The sequence below is a fragment of the Sceloporus occidentalis genome, unplaced genomic scaffold (assembly GCF_023333645.1).
Source record: "Sceloporus occidentalis isolate IW3139 unplaced genomic scaffold, rSceOcc1.0.p SCAF_1, whole genome shotgun sequence".
Classification (NCBI taxonomy): domain Eukaryota; kingdom Metazoa; phylum Chordata; class Lepidosauria; order Squamata; family Phrynosomatidae; genus Sceloporus; species Sceloporus occidentalis.
In genome coordinates this window covers 99,446,487-99,464,414 of record NW_028316981.1, presented here as the reverse complement: position 1 = coordinate 99,464,414, position 17,928 = coordinate 99,446,487, and the positions used below count along the sequence as shown (strand labels likewise).

The 17,928-nt window shown below is 41.0% G+C and overlaps 1 protein-coding gene across 3 annotated transcripts in view; it reads right to left on the bottom strand.

Moving 5' to 3' along the window:
- Positions 1–9,911: 9,911 nt before the first annotated feature.
- Positions 9,912–17,928, bottom strand: part of FSTL4 (follistatin like 4) — a 645,791-nt gene continuing 637,774 nt past the window's right edge. For all 3 annotated transcript variants that reach the window (XM_089530298.1, XM_089530316.1, XM_089530307.1), the window contains one exon: positions 9,912–14,642. In XM_089530298.1, coding sequence (XP_089386424.1) covers positions 13,940–14,642 — 703 coding nt within the window. In that variant the 3' untranslated portion in view covers positions 9,912–13,939. The remainder of the gene's footprint in view (positions 14,643–17,928) is intronic.

Sequence of the window (17,928 nt, the reverse complement as noted above, 5' to 3'; positions counted from 1 at the left end):
CCAATTTGCTTTGAATCACCTTGGACAGGATTCCCCTGGCTTCACAAGCAGTTCAAATATTTCCCAAAATACCAGGATCTGGGTTTTGGTTTTTATCTGAAGCAGAGATATATCCCTGATTGGAAGCCCATAAGCAGTACATAGGATCAATCATTCTCTCTGCTCTCAGCAGCTGATGGTATTCAGAGATGTGCTGCTTGTGTTCTGATTCTAGAGTGAGCCAGATCTTGGAAAAGTGATTTTTAAAGGAAGATTGAATACAGTGGGATGCCATAGCGTTCCTCAATGGAAAAATTACAGGATGATGCCAGGGGTCCCAGAGAACCAGTATACCACTAGTGAGTACAAAAACATACTTTTGCACAAAAACAGTATTCTTGAAAAAAAAAAACGCAGCTGCCCACCTCGCCGGGCTGGCCGCTTTGCTGTCGGCAGCCGGCGCGGCTCCCGGGCCCCAACTTCCGGGTTGGGGCTGCCCTCTGCCCTGATTGGTGGCGCTGGGCGGAAGGGACCTCCCCTTCCACCCACGCCGCTCTGGTACGGGTGGAGGAAGTCTTGATGGCGGGACTCCGGTCCTTCAAGGCAGCTCATTGGTGGAACTGCCTTGAAGGAGGAGCCTCACCATCAGGCGAGGGGGGTGGAGCCATGGCCTATAAATCGGCCATGCTGCCTGGCTCCGCAGCCATTTTATGCTCAGCTCTGCTGCCGTGCAGAGCCGAGTTCTCAGGGAGACCTGTGCCAGGGGCTTCTCCCCCCTCCCTGTAGGGATGTCCCTCAGCAGTGTTCAGCGGCGCAGGTCAGGTGCGGCGGTGTGCACAGAGGCGTGCGGGGCTAGGGGCTCCTTGCCAGCCCCACCCGCACAGCGTTCTCCTGCCCCGCTGTTGCGCCCACCATTTTTGTTGGGGACCTGAAGCCTAGGTAAGAGGCTTAGTTTGGCTGAAGCCTCCTGGCCCAGCCCCCCTCCTCTCTCCTCCCCAGTTGAACTATTTTAGGGGATTTCTGGAGGGCGCTGGGACTCTATGTTTTTTCCTGGGACCATTTCCTTTTGCCTCATTGCCTCCTAGCCTCCATCCACCCCTTTGGCTGCTTGGCCCCTTGTTTTTTCCCTTGCCTATCGGGCAGTGAAGGGCAGGGCTTGGCATCTTTTGAGTTTTTTCTTTTTTCGTTTTCCCTTTTTTCTTGGCACTGCTAATTCCTAGCAGGCCTGGTTTTACTATTTTCCCTGCTCCATTATGCCTCCAAAACCTCCTGCACCTGCACGCCCGTCTACAAGGGGCCAATCTGGTGCTCCCAGGAAGTCCTGGCCCTATCCATCTTGAGTTCCCAGTTCGTCGGTGACGGCAGGTACCACTGTTGCTGTGAGACCTTCAACTGCTTTTGTTAACCCTGAGCCATCCTTGGAGCTGCCTTTGATGCCTTGTGGTCTGCCACCTGAAGCAGCTGCCAGTCTGTCCTTCTCGATAGCTGACCTGATCCAACAAGCGACTTTGACTGCACAGCCTGCCTCTTCTTCTTCATCTGCGTTTCTGTCTTCCCAGCCAGCGAGGACCTTGGTGTTGAGCACTTCCAGCAGCAGCAGCAGTTCGAGCTCCTCTTCTTCATCTACATCGGATGAGGACGACCCTATCGGCGGCACATCTTCATCTAAAAGGCGCAAGAAGAGGAAGAAGAAACGCAAGGCAAAAAAGAGGCGTCAGCGAGCTTGCCTTGAAGGTGCATCACAGCTTACCGTTGCAGGTGGTGCACCTTCTGATGTTCCTTGTGGGAGGGATGGGTTTTGGGTTGACCATGCCTTGGTTCCTGGCCTTCCTAAGTGGGCCATAAAACGCCACTCATGGCGTCCCGGTCTCCAAGGCATTTGGGTCGACCCCCAAGTTGCTGATTTCCCTATTTGTGCACCTGGTGAGCAGCCTCCTGGTTCTCACCTATCCAAGAAAGTTAGGAAGCTCATCCTGAGAGTGTGTTATATAGACGTTTTTTTCCCTTTTGCAGCCTAAAGGACAAGAGGCGGTAGCAGTCACCTCTACCAAAAAGGCCAAGAAGGAGCCCAAGATTTCACCTGCTGAACATACCTTTGCCAATTGGCTAGAGGGTTTCACTATTTTCAGGGCGGTGGTTTCTATGGCCTTTCCTGAAAGGGCCTGGCACTTAGATTGTTACTTGTCAAATGTGTTGCACGCCAGGCCTTTTGCAGGTGACTCTGCCGCTATTGCCTATGACGCTGCCTTCCGTCAGCACGCCTTGCAGAACTCACGTGAACGTTGGGATTTGCTGCATAACAAAATTTGGCTGCTGGAAGTCGGTACTCTGGCTAACCCAAAAGGCCCTCAAAAAGGGCCTGCAAAGAGGGAAATTTGCCGTTATTCTTGCTGGGATTTCAGTGTTGGCAGATGCACACGCCAGCAATGCAAATATGACCATTCATGTGACATTTGTAAGGGTACCCACCCTAAGTTTTCCTGTTCATGTGGCAACCTTCCTGCCCAGCCCTTTCGTTCGGGGCGCCCTGGTTCCGTCAGTGTCCATACTGAAAAGTCTTAGGAAATTACTGGAACAGGACTGTGGGCTTCCTCCTGAAAAAAAGAATCCTCCAGAAAAGACCAACTTTTAAGCTCCTGATGTTTCAACAATTTGTGGCAGTGAGCTCAATCAACTCTGCCTCTGCTGTAGATTTCCTTGGATGAAAAAAAATGAAATAAAAATAGAATTAAAAATTAAAATTTCTGTAGCAGGAACTGCTCTGGAGAGGCTCTTGGAGGAGTAATATAGAGCTAGTCTGATAGCTCCGCCCCCTAGTGACTCACAGATGTGACTCACTGAAGATGTGACTACAAGCACACTCTTCCTAGATTTTTTAAAAAATTAAACAGTCACCACTTAAAATGGCTGCCCAGCTACCTCTCTCCTCCTCCTCTCTGTAGCAGGAACTGAAGAGATGAGCTTCTTCTCCATTGGTTACTCATTTCTTGACAATTTTCTTTTTGTAGGCCGTGCCTATTCAGACGAATGCTCCAGACTCCTCACATTGTTTTCTTCCCTAGCAAAAGAAATAGGTGTCCCTTTGGCTGCTGACAAGACAGAAGGGCCGACCACATCACTTACATATCTTGGCATACGATTAGATTCTGTGGCTGGCCTATCTTGTCTGTCCATGGACAAGTTGTCTGTTCTTAAGTCCTTGATTCTGGAAGCTTTACATGCCCATAAGGCCACCCTCAAGCAGGTTCAGTCTTTGCTGGGACATCTTAATTTTGCATGCAAAGTTATTTTGCCAGGTCGTGCCTTCTGTGCCAGGCTGGCTAAGTCCATGTCTGGTCCTCGTTTGCCTCACCACCATATTTGTTTCACTAGAGCCATGAAAGACGCCATTAATGTGTGGCTTCTTTTCCTTAGAGATTTTAATGGTGTTGCTATTTGGCAACGGTCTTGGGTCCTCCAGGACAAACTTCAAATTCATTCCGATGCAGCTGGGAGTGTGGGGTTCGGGATTTATTTCCAAGGCCACTGGTGTGCCCAGAAGTGACCTTCATCCTGGTGTGAAAATGATATGTTGGGAGACATGACCTTTTGGGAGTTGTTCCCCATTGTCGCTGCTGTTCACATTTGGTGTGATGAGTTCGCAAACAAAAAAGTTTGCTTTTGGTGCGATAACCAAGCAGTGATCTCTGTAGTTAACAGCCAGTGTTTGAAGTCTGTTAGGGTCATGTCCTTGGTAAGAAAGCTTGTTCTGTGCTGTCTGTATAATAATATTACCTTCACAGCTTGTTTTATTCCTGGTTTACAAAATAATGTTGCGGACGCCCTCTCTTGTTTTCAGGAGGACAGGTTTCGGCAGCTGGCTCCTGAGGCAGATCCGTCTCTGACCCCTTTCCCAGAATTCCTCTGCGAGGTTGGTTGCCTGAAATAATGCAAGGAGTCTTAGCGTCTCTTGCTCCTTCCACTTTCAAGGTTTACAAGCGAGCCATCGCCAAACTTTGGGAATTTTTTAGTTCTGTGGGCATTCAGCTCAGGTGGTCTGTTGACTCGGACATCATTATGCAATTTTTGATTTGGTTAAAGCATGGTAACATTGCGCTGAAAACCATGACTATTCATTTAGCGGGCATTATCTTTTTTTCCAAAGCTGGTGGTTTTCCTGATCCGTGTTCTTCCTTCCTTGTGAGAAAAGCTGTTGAAGGTTGGAAAAGGTTGTACGTCAAGGACAAAGATGCCAGGCATCCTATTTGCTTTCAGCTGCTTATCAATATTTGTAATGTCTTGCCTTACATTTGCACTTCTGTTTATGAACACACTTTGTTTTTTGCTGCTTACTCGGTTGCCTTTTTTGGTGCATTCAGATTAGGCAAATTGGTCGCCTCTTCCAAGGCCGATTTGTCCTTTAGGGCGCTTAAGGCCAGCGATTTATCTTTCATCAAACATGCTGTTACCTTGTTTATTCGCAGGTCCAAGTGAGATCAACTTGTCTGAGGTGAAACTATTGTGCTCAGGAGGTTTAATGGGTCCTCGATTTGTGCAGTAAAAGCCCTGCGTAAATACTGGTTATTACGTCCCGGTTTTGATGCATATCTTTTTGTTCATGTTGATGGGACGCCTCTTACTCGTTACCAGTTCATTTCTGTGTTGCGCTTGGCCATTAAGCGCTTGGGTCTTCCTCCAGCCAAATTTGGAGGTCACTCATTTCATATTGGTGCTGCCACTTCTGCTTCTCAAGTTGGCCTGGCTGTTGATTCCATCAAAAAACTGGGTAGATGGAAGTCCAAGGCCTTTGCTGGCTATGTTCGTCCACACTTGGACACTTGCACTGGACACTAATGTCCTGTTGTAGGGTTGGCGGTAGCGTTCTGTAAATGGCCTTTGTGGCAGCAGCATAGGCCAGGATCTGGTTGGTTGGATACCAGGGCTATGGAGCACTGGTTTGGGAGTCAATAGGGACCTGGGAGCGAGCAGGGCATGTGTTGTGGCCATTGGGGGGCCACTACGTGGATATGCCTCCCGGTGACTAGGGGCTTAGAAAATTAGAGAGCGCCTGGTGTTTGGGCTGCTAGTTGGCGTTCCTTAGCCCCTAGGTCATCCCAATGTCTGGCAGTCACCAGACAAGCTGCTTATCGAATAACTGGGGAGTTAATCGATGCTTCAGATCCTGACCTTATGCTTTGAGCCAACCCTACTGTTTTGTTAAATTTGCTAATAAAGTTGTGGCCTTTCTTCCATCTTTTGCTTCTTGTGGTTTTTAGCATCGGCCTCCCAGGCAATGTGTGTTTGTGCTGTAGATAGTCACATGGTTTTTGTTGTTGTTGTTGAAGATTACAGTTTTTGTGCAAAATCTAACACTCTCTCTCTCTCTCTCTCACACACACACACACACTATGTGTATCTAGAAGCAGTATTTTCTGTCCAAAAAGTCAGTATTTTGCATAAACAACCCACATGTATTTCTGAACAGAATATTTCCTCAAACACCTCAGGATGTATGAATGCCAGTTGAAAACTGCACAAAATTCTCACTACTGCATTAATATTCATGTCCCTGAGGGTTGGGAAATCCATTTTTAAGTTAGGGAACATACAATGGTGAATATTCTCTCTAGCCCTCCTGTGGCAATAAGAAAGGCATATAATTGCAAGGTTGGCAAAAAGACTTGCTCAAAGCAGAGACAGAATAGAAGGTTGCTATGTTCTCAGTGACCAATGTTTTAGAATGTCAGTCTCTTTAGTTTCTTAAAATATGCTCAAGCTAACTCACAAGGACACCTGGTATTCTGTCCTTGAATTCACCTTAAAAACTCTAAATTAAAGTCATGGTCAGGAGGAATCCTTGTCGTTACTTTTCATTTTCATAACTCTGTCGACTGCCGTGACTGTAGCAGCTTGAATTTCCCATGGGCTTTTTGTGATGCTATTTCTAGGCCTGTGTTTCATGGCAAACTAATGGACACATTCATGCCCAAGATGAAGAGTGAGCCCTCCTGGGCCAACGGCAATAAACTTCCAGGACGTTGCTTTGGCAAGCAGTCAAGTGCAACTCCATTAAAGTGCAAACGAGAGCTCTCAAATTAACCTAGCATCTGCTCTCACAGCGTCTGAGCCTCATGTGCCAGAGGTTGCACAAAGGGACAAATGGCAAGTACTTACACAGGGGGCTCAAGAGTCTGGGGGAATAGTTCACATATACAGGCACAGACCTAAATCCACACCCATGCCCCTGGAAAGTAGTAAAATATGCATTTAAAATCTGTACTTTTGCAGATAGTGCCTGCTACCACTTTTATTATTCTACAGTGTGCTTAGTGTGCATGATACTTTACAACACGAGGAAAACAAAACAAAAAGAAAAAGAAGGTATGTGCTCCAAAGTTAGACTTTATCAGTGAAGAACTGGACTGGTAGCAATGAGGAATGTTTACACATACTATGTTTACACATTTGGTGATGGGGAGAGTACCCCGAAGGTGTGAAAACGGAGCAGATGGGAATAATGGTAAAATAATCATTTCTGGCCACCTGCACACAGAAAGAGGATGCAAAAATAATCTTTGAATGGGTTTTAGCATATGAATGAATATGTCATTTTTTAAAAAATGTTCACTTGTTTTTGAAAGTCAGGCATTTGCACACAGTAATGTATAAACAGGGACGTCTTAAAGTCAGGAAGAAAGAATGCAGCCTTTTAATGGGCATGCAAGTGTGTATCAGTTGATAGCCCCATGCTGGCGGGGGAGGGGGGGGGGAAAGAGAATTATTTCCAATAAAATTAATATGGTAATAGATCAAGGCCACAATGGTTCTGCAAGGTGAAAAAGTAAAAATCCAATATTGTTTTGTTTTGGGTGGGTCTCTTTGCATCCTTTTATATAGCAAGTTTTGCACTGAAGATAGAATGTTACAGAAATTATGAGTAGAACTGCTTGCAGGGGAAAGACTAAAGAAGGATGGAAAAAACAAAGCATGGAGCAATGAATGGGTACTTTAAAATAATCAAGGAATAGGAGCTGGCATTGCATCTCTTGAAGTTAAGATATTTATGTTGTTGTTATATGTATTTAAGTTGTTGTTCCCAGCTTATGGTGACCCTAAGGTGCACAGCAGTTTTTTGACAAGATTTATTTAGAGGGAGTTTGCCTTTGTCTTCCCCTGAGGCTGAGAAAGTGTGTCTTGCACAAGGTCATCCAATGGGTTTTGATGGCCAAGCAGGTATTTGAAGCCTGGTATCCAGAGTCCTAATCCATCATTCAGACCACTACATCATGCTGGCTCTTTTAACATATTCATAGTGGGATACATATTTTGTTTTTGTTTTTTCATGGAGGGAAGCTAGAAGACACTGAAAACCTAGAAGACACTGACTCAATTAATACAGCACAGAATATCCTTTAAAAACAACAAAAAACCTTAAAGACTAATGTGTTTTATTTGCAGCCCACTCATCAGAGCAAATATTCTGCATTATGTAGACAGGAAGGGTTGGAAAGCAATGCAGTAGATTGTAGTCCTGCAGCTAAAGACTGCATTTTAACTGAGCTTGAGCAACTTTGAAATGGGAAATGTTTGTAAGATTCCACTCCAGCAAAGACATATGACATGATCAAGCATTGCCCATAGAAGTTGGTATTTTGGAACTTGAGAATTAGAAACGTGGTTTTAGAAAAACAGCAGTAATGATTCTGAGGATGTTCATTTGTTTTAAATCAAGGAGCAATGCAACACTGGCAGAGTGTTGATGCTGTCAAGTATGCAAAAGAATGCTACTCAGCCTTGCAGTTTTTATGAATTCTAATTTCATGGTATACTAATTCTAATAGTACATCTTAAGTGGGCTGCATCCACTCTTTGCAGTCCAGAAACAATACTTCAACAGGCTTGGTGCAACCCATTTGTCCCACAAAAGGAATTTGGGGCCATTGTAAGCCTTATAGATTGTATAGCAGGATCTGTATTGTAGGTACAGGGAGAAAATACTTTTTTATAGTAGTCTTATAGTCTTTTTACATCCTATGTGCCCACTTATAAATGGATGCTTTGAACTGCCTTCAACCAAAGTAACGGAAGCAATTGGGCAGATGTTTCTCAAGACATCGTGAACGACCATCTAACTCATTAGAATGGGGAATTATTAATTATGTAAACCAGGCTTCACAAAACAGGTCATGTTTCAGTGATATTTTATTTCTATCACAAATGCTTTGAGTGGTGATGCCATATTCACTTCTGCTCCATTAGTAGCATAAATTAGTTAATTTATGAAGATACCTAAGAGTGGAACTGAATCTTAATCTTTCAGTTAGATGCTCATTCTCTAACAGAAACTATGGGGGATAGTGCCATAGTTTGACTTTGAGCGTCTTGAAAAAGGACGTGGATGCAATATCTGTCAAGAAATTGGGAAGAATGTCTGTAACAGTTGTGAAGAAATTCATTTGACTTGCATTTCATGAAACGCTGTAGCTCTGAGGGGAAAGGGCAGTTAAATTTGCGCTAACCTTTCAAAGCTCTGGAAGGGCTTGTTTGCTTAAGACTAAGTGCACTTTGTTTTGCTCAATGAGCTCATTCCAGTTTTCTGTCTGTCATTTTGTATTGACTGACTTTATCTGACTGTGTCTGACAAGTGCCGAAGACACTATGCAATACAGAGGGCTATGTGCTGAAGTACTTAATTAAACAAGCTCCAATGAAATACAAGGCTGCTTGAAGGTGATTCTCTCCCCTCCTTAGGCTGTGTTTGCACCAGCTGTTTTCCCCAAGATATTGTCCAGGATGTATAGGAAACAGATGGCTCCATCAGCACCTTATTCTGGATTGTGTCCTTACTTTTCAGATACTACTTCTGAGTAGGTCAGAAAAAAGAGGTGCTTTTTTCAGCTGAGACCCATTTGCCCTTTGGCAGGTTGTGCAACAGGCTTTTTGTTTTTGCTGGAACATCTATCACCCATATCCCTATCTAGTCCCACATCTCTGCAGAATGCATCTTCTGGAGCATAGACATATCAATAACTTTTATAAGAGACCCTCAATTTGGGGTGAGGGTTGACACGCTACTTAGACCAGCCGCACTTCTGAAGAAATAGTGGAGCAATGGTTACATTGACAACAGCAGTGATCCCCAACACTCCAGACAGAATATTATCACCCCCAAAGCCCTCTGCTTTGAGACAAGAATAGATTAGCTGTTTCACTTTGGTCTTCAATCAATGGCTTGTGATTTAGACATGGCACTGAGCTTTTATTAACAAAGGGGAGAGAGAAATGCACACCTGTTAGAAAGACTGAAGTGTTCAGTCTTCTCTTGTTCAGTTCAACTCCTGTCCCTGGAGAAAGAGTAATTGTCTAGAAGGAAAAAGCTGGATGAGGATATGAGATGTTAGGACAACGCTCTTGTCATCTGTAATGGTCCACTAAATTGCATCCATGCACATCACAGGAGGTGCAGCTGTGTGTTTGTGGCTCCATGGTGGGAAAGGATTCTTGTCTTGTGTTTCTAAATTTCACAATAGCATTCTTCACTACAATTGCTTCAAAGCAGGCTACAGGATAAATAGTTGGAGTGAATACAAGCAAGCCTTTTCAGACCACTCCCCCCCCCCATCCAGTATTACTATAGTACTTTCTTTGTACTGACTTATATTTAAATTAAATAGTATAAGAGCAGTGCCTTGGATCTCAAGGACTTGATCCTTATTTTAAATCAGTTACTGAGTTCATTGATTTCATTGTCCATCAAATAAAGCTCTCCAGTAATACACAAGCATGTTAGGGTAACTAATTATATGCTAGTTCAATTTAAATTACTTCCACTTAATCACTGTGACTATTAATTTCTTGGTTGAAAAAGAAATATGAAGCGGTACTCCAGATATTATGGACAGACCAAAGGAATAAATCAGGAAATGCAACCAAATGAAATTTAATATGCTTGGGAAACAAAAATTGGGAGACAAACATGATTTACACCTTTTGTGGTACAGAGAAACAGTGATCTTAGTGTTCATAAGGAAAATGATTATCAAATGTGCAGCACTTTTTATATTGGATCAAACATTATTGGAACCATTCACAAGTTGTGTGATGCATCTAAATTAAATATCTGTTTCTAAGTAGGACAAGGCCATTAGGTTATTTAGAAAACACATCAAAGGATCTTGAGAGCAGGAGAGGAAAGTCACTCATAGGAGCATCTTTGGAAGGTTAAAGTTTGGAGTTAACTCTAGTCCAATGTGTCAAGATAAACAGAAAGCAGTGAAGTCTATTACACATCCTCCACACTCTAATTTCAAGAATATTTACCTGAACAGATATTTACAAGGATTTATTTTAAAATAATGTTATAAAAGTAACATTTTGCTATATGTATGCCACAAAGGTTTGAACTGCTGGGAAACTTACCATATTCAGAGTAAAATATTCAGGAAATCATTAAAAAACAAGGGGGGGGGGGACTTTAGAGCAGTGACACAATCCAGTAAATGCCCCCGAGAATAAGTGTACTGTATGGACACAGTTTTGTTTTACCATTAATGACCACTGGATATGTCTAAATGGGAGGCTGCATCCATTACTATGTGTCCAAATTCAGACCTCCTATGGCTCACAAAAAAAGCAGGTTTTAGTTCTGTATATTTTAGCACTGACCAAATCGGGACCACAGGGATCAGAAGAGAAAACCCCACCAACTCCTATGATGCATTCTCCTGTCTGTGTTTCTCTTCCTGAAATGTGCTGTTAACACCCTACTTTCTCTGCTATGTGGAGTTTCTGGGTACCATTAAATAATGTGTTTGATTAATAAATTCAAAATATTTTCTTGCATTTTCTGGCCAGTACATTAAAAAAAACATGCCAGAATGGATTTATTTAAGCTATATACTACTGAGCTTAGTTGGGTTTAAACTCTAATGGCTTTCCCAAAGGAATAATGAAACTGAAGTTTTCTGAGGGCGTTGAGAATTCACAGCAACCCTCAGCATTCACATACACAGCTATAGTTCCCAAGGTATTTCGGCAGAATGCATGCCTATTGAATGGTTTACATTTGTCGTGTAGATGCAATCTTAGCTGAGATGTACAGCAGTAGATACAAAATTGCTATCATTTCAGAAAAGGCTTCTTTGTGGTTCTTGGGCTAAATTTAGGCATACCTCACACTTGGGAAGATCAGACAACCACCCTTAATATGTTCAAAATATCCCTAACCAGCTTTAAGGCTGAGCTGAAAACCATATTGTTTAGGGAAGTGTTCTCAGGGAATTTGTGATTGTCATCTGGCTGTCTGATAATGTTTGATGTGATGTGATCTGCTTTTATATGTGATGTTTTTAATTTGTCTTTTCTTTTCTACATGGTAATTTTATCTGTTTCTCTATTTAATTGTTATTATCTTAGAGTGTACGCCTTGGGCAGGCTTTTATATACTCCTTAATTTTACTGACTTTGTACAGCACTGTGTACAATTACAGCGCTCTAGAAATAAAGTTTAATAATAATAATAATAACAACAACAACAACGGACATGTAAATAGGACATGGGATGATCTGGGCCGATTTCATCCCAGCTGTCAGTGTCTCCAGCATTCATCCTCTACCACCACTCACACCCACATATTCAGCATGTGTAAAAATGGAGTCCACCTACATTTGGCCTAAATGTAAAGCTCTTCCATTCCTGGTTGATTATTCTCATGCATGCACTGGATTTGTAAACAGCATGTGCTGTCCCACAACCCCATCATCTTTTTTTGAATGTTCGGTTGGGGAAGATGTCTGAATCCACTTCATGATGAAATACATGGTATAACCATGTATGCTGGTAAATGCCTTTGTATTAGTCCCAGTCAACAAACACATATCAAGACAATAGGTCAGATTTGGAGGTTTTTTAGTGACCCACCAGTTGCTGTGATGTGACAAACATTGCTCTTAAAATGTTCATCTAAACTAACTTTAAAATATCTGTACGAACTCTGAAGAAAGATAATGTGAATTCCAGTGGCTTACATGACAGTGGAGTTGGACCTCGATCTATTTTTGCATTTCATCACCATTTTTGTTCTATTTCTACATGTTTTTCAACTGTGATTAGGTGACCTTTCCAACTTTAATATGATACACTGATTTGACATAATTTTAAATGTGCAGATGGTTATACATTTTATGGCAAACCAACATACATTTCTTGGCATCGGGTATTATATCATTGGGTATATTTTAATTATTTTTTTTAAAAAGATTACTCTGCTTTTTCATAATGGAATGATAATTGAGTATAAATGGAACACCCACAAATGAGAGACAAATATGATCAGCAGCAGCAAAAAATCAAACAAAATCAATCTTTTCTTTCCAGGGTCTTGGATGACAGATGTGAATTAAGTGTCTGATTTATATAAAAGCTAAAAGTTTTCTGCATAAAAATATGCTACTGAAAAGAGTGCTTTTCAAGACATAGCTATTGTTTTTTATGAAGAACCCAATTACTTCAAGTAATGGTAAATTTTTAATGAAGGGGAATAAATGATTTCTGGAAATGTTTCTTTCTACACTGGAAACAGCACTGCTTATTGTCCTGACTGCTAAAATAGCAGTTCATTTTGCACACTTTGTAAGGCTGCTGCTGTTTCAAAAATAAATTAAAACTCTCTCTTTCCTGATTACATAGAAGATATTTGCATATTTGCCCATTTGTTTTCTGGCTTTCAAACCCACCACTCCTCTACTATTTTTTTACAAACATTTTATAAAAAACTGAATGTTGTGTTCCTATATCTTAAGGGGAAATGGTGTTTCTACCTACATGTGCAGGTGCATGGGACAGGGCAGAGAAAAAAGACTGACAGTATAGAATTGTTATGCTTGGTTTCAAAAGTCATGTTGGATTGCTTGAATTGTGTTTCCCAATGAAGAATCCATGGGTTTGATCGAGATTTAGTCAAGCTTAAAGTAGGTCTGTTGAATTTAATGAGAGTTAAAACTCAGTCTCAATGGAACCAAGTCCCATTAGTTTAAATGGATCTTTCTACATATGACTAACTTTGGATCCAACCCAATATTTATTTCCAATCTCCTTGAATTTTCAGTGCTGATTTCTATAACAATTAACTCATGCTTTTTCACAACCATAATTTTAACATTTCACTTTCCTCTTAGTGATTAATAGCAATGTCTTCAGTAGAGGCCTGTAGCTGTTGGAGGGCACTGAGTTTGAACTGCCATCCCTGGTATATTTAGAAGCAACATAGATAGAAATGACAGATAAGAATAGTCTAAATTTGACCAACTTACCTTCTTAGTCTGAATGCATATGTTTTGTGTAGGGCTGTTTGGTAGAATATGATCTGTTTGAATACTTATATTTCCTGGCTTGGCAATTATTATAGTTAAAATTTATATAAATAAGGTCGTTTTTTTTAAAAAAAAAAGCTTTAAAAAGCCTTTGAGATTGACACTGAGTTTTCAACAAAGTATGTAAATGTGTAAAGTCCTCCAGTGGAAATATCTAAGCTACAGGCCTGATTCAATGCCACAACATGGCTGACACTAAAGAAATGTTTTGTTGGAAAAACAAAATGAATACTAATAATCTAGACAGGAGTTAAAGATTTATCAGCTTTTCAACTCAAAAGTGTTGTTGTATAGAATCATCAAGGAATGTGGATGATACCAACTCAACTGGAGTAATGATTCCTTTTTCCAGTATACATTCCATAACTCAAGCTGTTAAGTCCACACAAATTCCCAGCATAACCAAGTCATATAAGCAGAGGATATTTTAAGTTATAAATCCTGCATGTTGGCCAGTGTTGCACCATGAAGCTAATACAGTTTCCCCTTCAGTGTAAAAATATACAATGCTACTGCATTTTATAATTATTATTATTATCCTTTTTTTGCAGTTAAAAGTCCAATCAATATTTTAGTTTTCTGACAGTTCTGTTCTTTTTTTTTTGACCTTTCATACATCTCCAACCCAAACCACTGTGTTGCCCCTCTTGATACCTGAAACCTCACAGCGTAATGTATTTTGTCTCCCATTGATTATAAATAGTGAATCCTTTGCTGGTGTGATAAGGTACTGCCCAAATAATCCACTGTCCTGGATAATTCTGTTGTAGCTGCTCCAGGGCCATTCTTTGGATTTGATAGGGTCTTTTAAATTCTTCAAGATGTCCATTTTCCCTGTTGACAGCTCTACAAAAAGCACATCTGTTTGCAAATGTGAAGTAGCATATATATAATACTGATTGCCTTCGGTGAAAGAGGACTGAAATGTCAGATCAGATATGTGCATAGTGGTTTGTAAGTCATAAATCAACTTGATTTCCCCTTGGATTGTTATTGCCTGGACTCTGATCCTCCTGGTGTGTTCATCTGTGCTGACCAAATAGCGTCCATCAGGGGAGATGTAAGGAGTACCAGTTATGTCATGGTTGGGCCCGATAACAGAATCTGTAACACTGTCAATTATAAGCTGTGGAGTTATTGATACTGATGAATTCATTTTGCATTGGATGAAGAAGTAGCCACCCAGGTGGGTATAGGCCATTGCTTGGGGCAAGCAGCTGTAGTTTTTGAAGCTGATAGTCTTAATGTGAGCCAGAGTCTCCAGATCGATCTTGTGAACTTCAGGTTTTGACTTGTTAAAGATGAAACCAAATCTGAAATTTTGTTTTAACAAAAACAACAGAACAATATATGATCAAACAAGTGCCTGAAGAAATTTGACAATATTCCTGAGTTTTAAAAATAAAGCAAAATTTCTAATTGTGCAAAACACCACACATTTGTTATCTCAGTAGGTTTTATAGCAACCCTGTAAGGTACTGTATATACTCAACTATAAGTCGACCTCATGTATAAGTTGAGAGCAAGTTTTGGAGCCAAAATTATGAATTTTGATAAGACTATGGTTAAGTCATGGGTAAAACTTAGGGGCATATAGCGAAGGATCTCAGGAAAGAAAATAGTGCCAAAGAACTTACAAAATTCCAGCAAGCATAACTGTTTGTGCTCACTCTTAAGGATGGATGGAAGTGATTGTGGGGGAGAGGGTAGTGCTTCCAGGACAGATTATATTCTTGTCTTTCACCAGGGGATTTTTCCTTTTTTAAAATAAGAGTTAAGATACAGTACTTACATTGATCCATGGATAAGTCGACTCAGATTTTTTGGATACATTTTTGACCTAAATTTCAAGACTTATACATGAATATATTACAGTATTCCAGTTTTATTACTGCAGTTTGTTTTATAGATTGAAAATGGATTAGAACACAGAAATGTTGTCTTGTTGAGGTCTGAGCTATAATTTTAACCAGGGATTCCCAGCTTATCCAGGACGCTCAACCAGGGCCCTTTTCACATCCCAGAGTTATAGCACCAAGATCACCACTTTAACTGCCAAGATCCCATCCTATGGGTTTTTGGGATTTGTTAGGCACACTTTGACAACTGTCTCCTCTTGGGAAGAAAGCAAAAGTGCTACGAGGGCATGTGGAGCAGCATGGAGAAAACCACTACTCTCCCAATCAGTTTTGCCTTTCTTTTCTCATGTGATAAAATCCTCTATTAGCATTCCACAATCTGTTGCCTTCCAGATACTATGAACTACAAGTCCCATCAACCCCAGTTAGTAAGGTTACAGGTTATGAATGATAAGAGTTGTTGGCCAGAATAATTGGAGGACTTTAAGTTTGGGATCGCTGGCCAAAGTCCTTGAGATGATGTAACACAGAAAGCTAATTCCTCAAGCTATACAAAACCAATAATTCATTTTTCATATTACAGGTTGAGGTCATGTATGAGCTATAATTTTAACCAGGCATTCTCAGGTGGGTATAGGCCAAAATTAGGGTTCAGGAGAACGGAGCAATTGCACGCTCCCGAACCCTAACATGTGGTGGTGGCACCATCATGGTGGCATCCTGTCCACATGGGGGCCGCCATGATGATGCAAGTGTGGTGCAGCATTCACACATCACGTTGCTATGCTTGTCATTGACACGACACAGTGCACCAATGGCGCACTCATGGCGTCCATCGTGAGGACCAAAAAGAACCCGCTATTAGAGGGTTCTTTTTGGTGTGGAGGCACACTGCATGGTTTGGCTGCTGCGGCATCCCTCAGTGGCAAAAACAAGCACCTCCAGCCCACCCTTTTGGGGTGGTCTGTCGAGCCCCCAACAGGCTTAACCAGGGCCCTTTTCACATTACACAGTTATAGCACTGCTCCAAAATGCTTGGGACCAAATGTTTCGGATTCCAGATTTTTAAAGATTTCAGAATACTTGTATTTTCATATACATATATAATGAGCTATCTTGGAGATGGGACTCAAATCTAAATACAAAATCCCTTTATATTTCATATACATCTTATACACATAGCCTGAAGGTAATTTTATACATAACATTTTTAATAATTTTGTGCATGAAACAAAGTTTGTGTACACTGAACCATCAGAAAGGAAAGGTGTAAGTATCTCATCAACCCATGAAAAAAGTTTGGTTTCTGGAATATTTTGCATTTCAGAATTTTGGATAAAGGAGACTCAACCTGTAGCAGGAGCTGTTTGCCAAGTCAAAAGAGAACAAAAAATGAAGGAATCATGGGGCTTGATACAAACCTGGAATACTTAGAGTAGACCTGGTACAATTAATTGGGATTTAAGGTTTCAATAGATCTAGTCTAAGCACACTGACACCCAAAACACATTGCAGAACCAATCCAGTTTCAGGCTGCTTTAACTGCTCTGGCTCAATGCTAGGGAATTTTTGGAACTAGTTTTGTGAGACATTTAGCCTTCTCTTTCAGAATGCTCTGGTGTTACAATAAACTACAATTCTCAGAGTTCACTAGCACTGAGGCAGGGTAGTTAAAGCAGTCTCAAACTGGATTATTTCTGCAATGTGTTTTGGACCTAACTCTGGATGAAACCCAAACTATAAATGTTCTATAGATGATGTGTTATGGTATAGACACACAGGATATGGCTACAATAGAGTGTTCTGTGTATATATGATAAAAATCCCTTACACAAATTGTGTTAATTTTTTTATCATTGTCTTTTAGGGAAATAATGAAACAATCATACTAACAAAAAACCCTAAATCCTGGATTTGTTCTTGTATCAAAAGAATAATCTTCCCTGTTGCGAGTCAGTCTCAAGGGAAACCAATAGAAAACAGTCACTTACACTCTCTGTTCTATACACTTAAACGGTTTACTGCCTGAAAAACTAGAGTGTCATTTTCATGAGGTCATGTTTTGGAGCAGTGGTCATGTTCTTGCACAAAACAGCAAGTCTAGGTTGCTAGATTTTCCTAATAACTGTAGTCCCGTTTTCAGTTGTGTGGAAATAATGTTCCAGAGCTGCTTTTTCACCTAAACAACACCAGTGTCTCCAAATAATTATGGTATATATACACAAAAGCACCACTGAGTGTCCACCTATGATAATTTACTCCTGAAAAGCAAGCTAACACAGCATATGATCACACATGCACACTCTCGAGAATTCGTTTTTCATTTGGCTGTTACACTTCCATCCATTACAAACTTGCCTTGGGGGAAAAATGTACTGGCAGAGAAAATGAAAATGGCTTATGATTAGGGAATAATAAAATGACACCTACAGCTCTTTTGGATTATGAAATTTGAAGAATGCTTTAAACAAAAACCTTCATTTGAAAGCATTTTTAAAAAGAGATTCTTATTAGAAATTTTATTATGCAATTCTATTAGTTTAGTTGGGGGGGGGGGCAGGGCTATGAACTTAATGGGAGTCTTATGTCTGGGTAGACCTGCATAGGACTGCAGTGACATTTTAGCAAAGTATGCTAAAGTATGTATATGGTGCAATTACTACTGTCAGAGAAATAGTTTTTGTACTCAAAACATGTCATACTCTGCCACAGTTTAAAGTGATATGCTAGAGCTTCCATG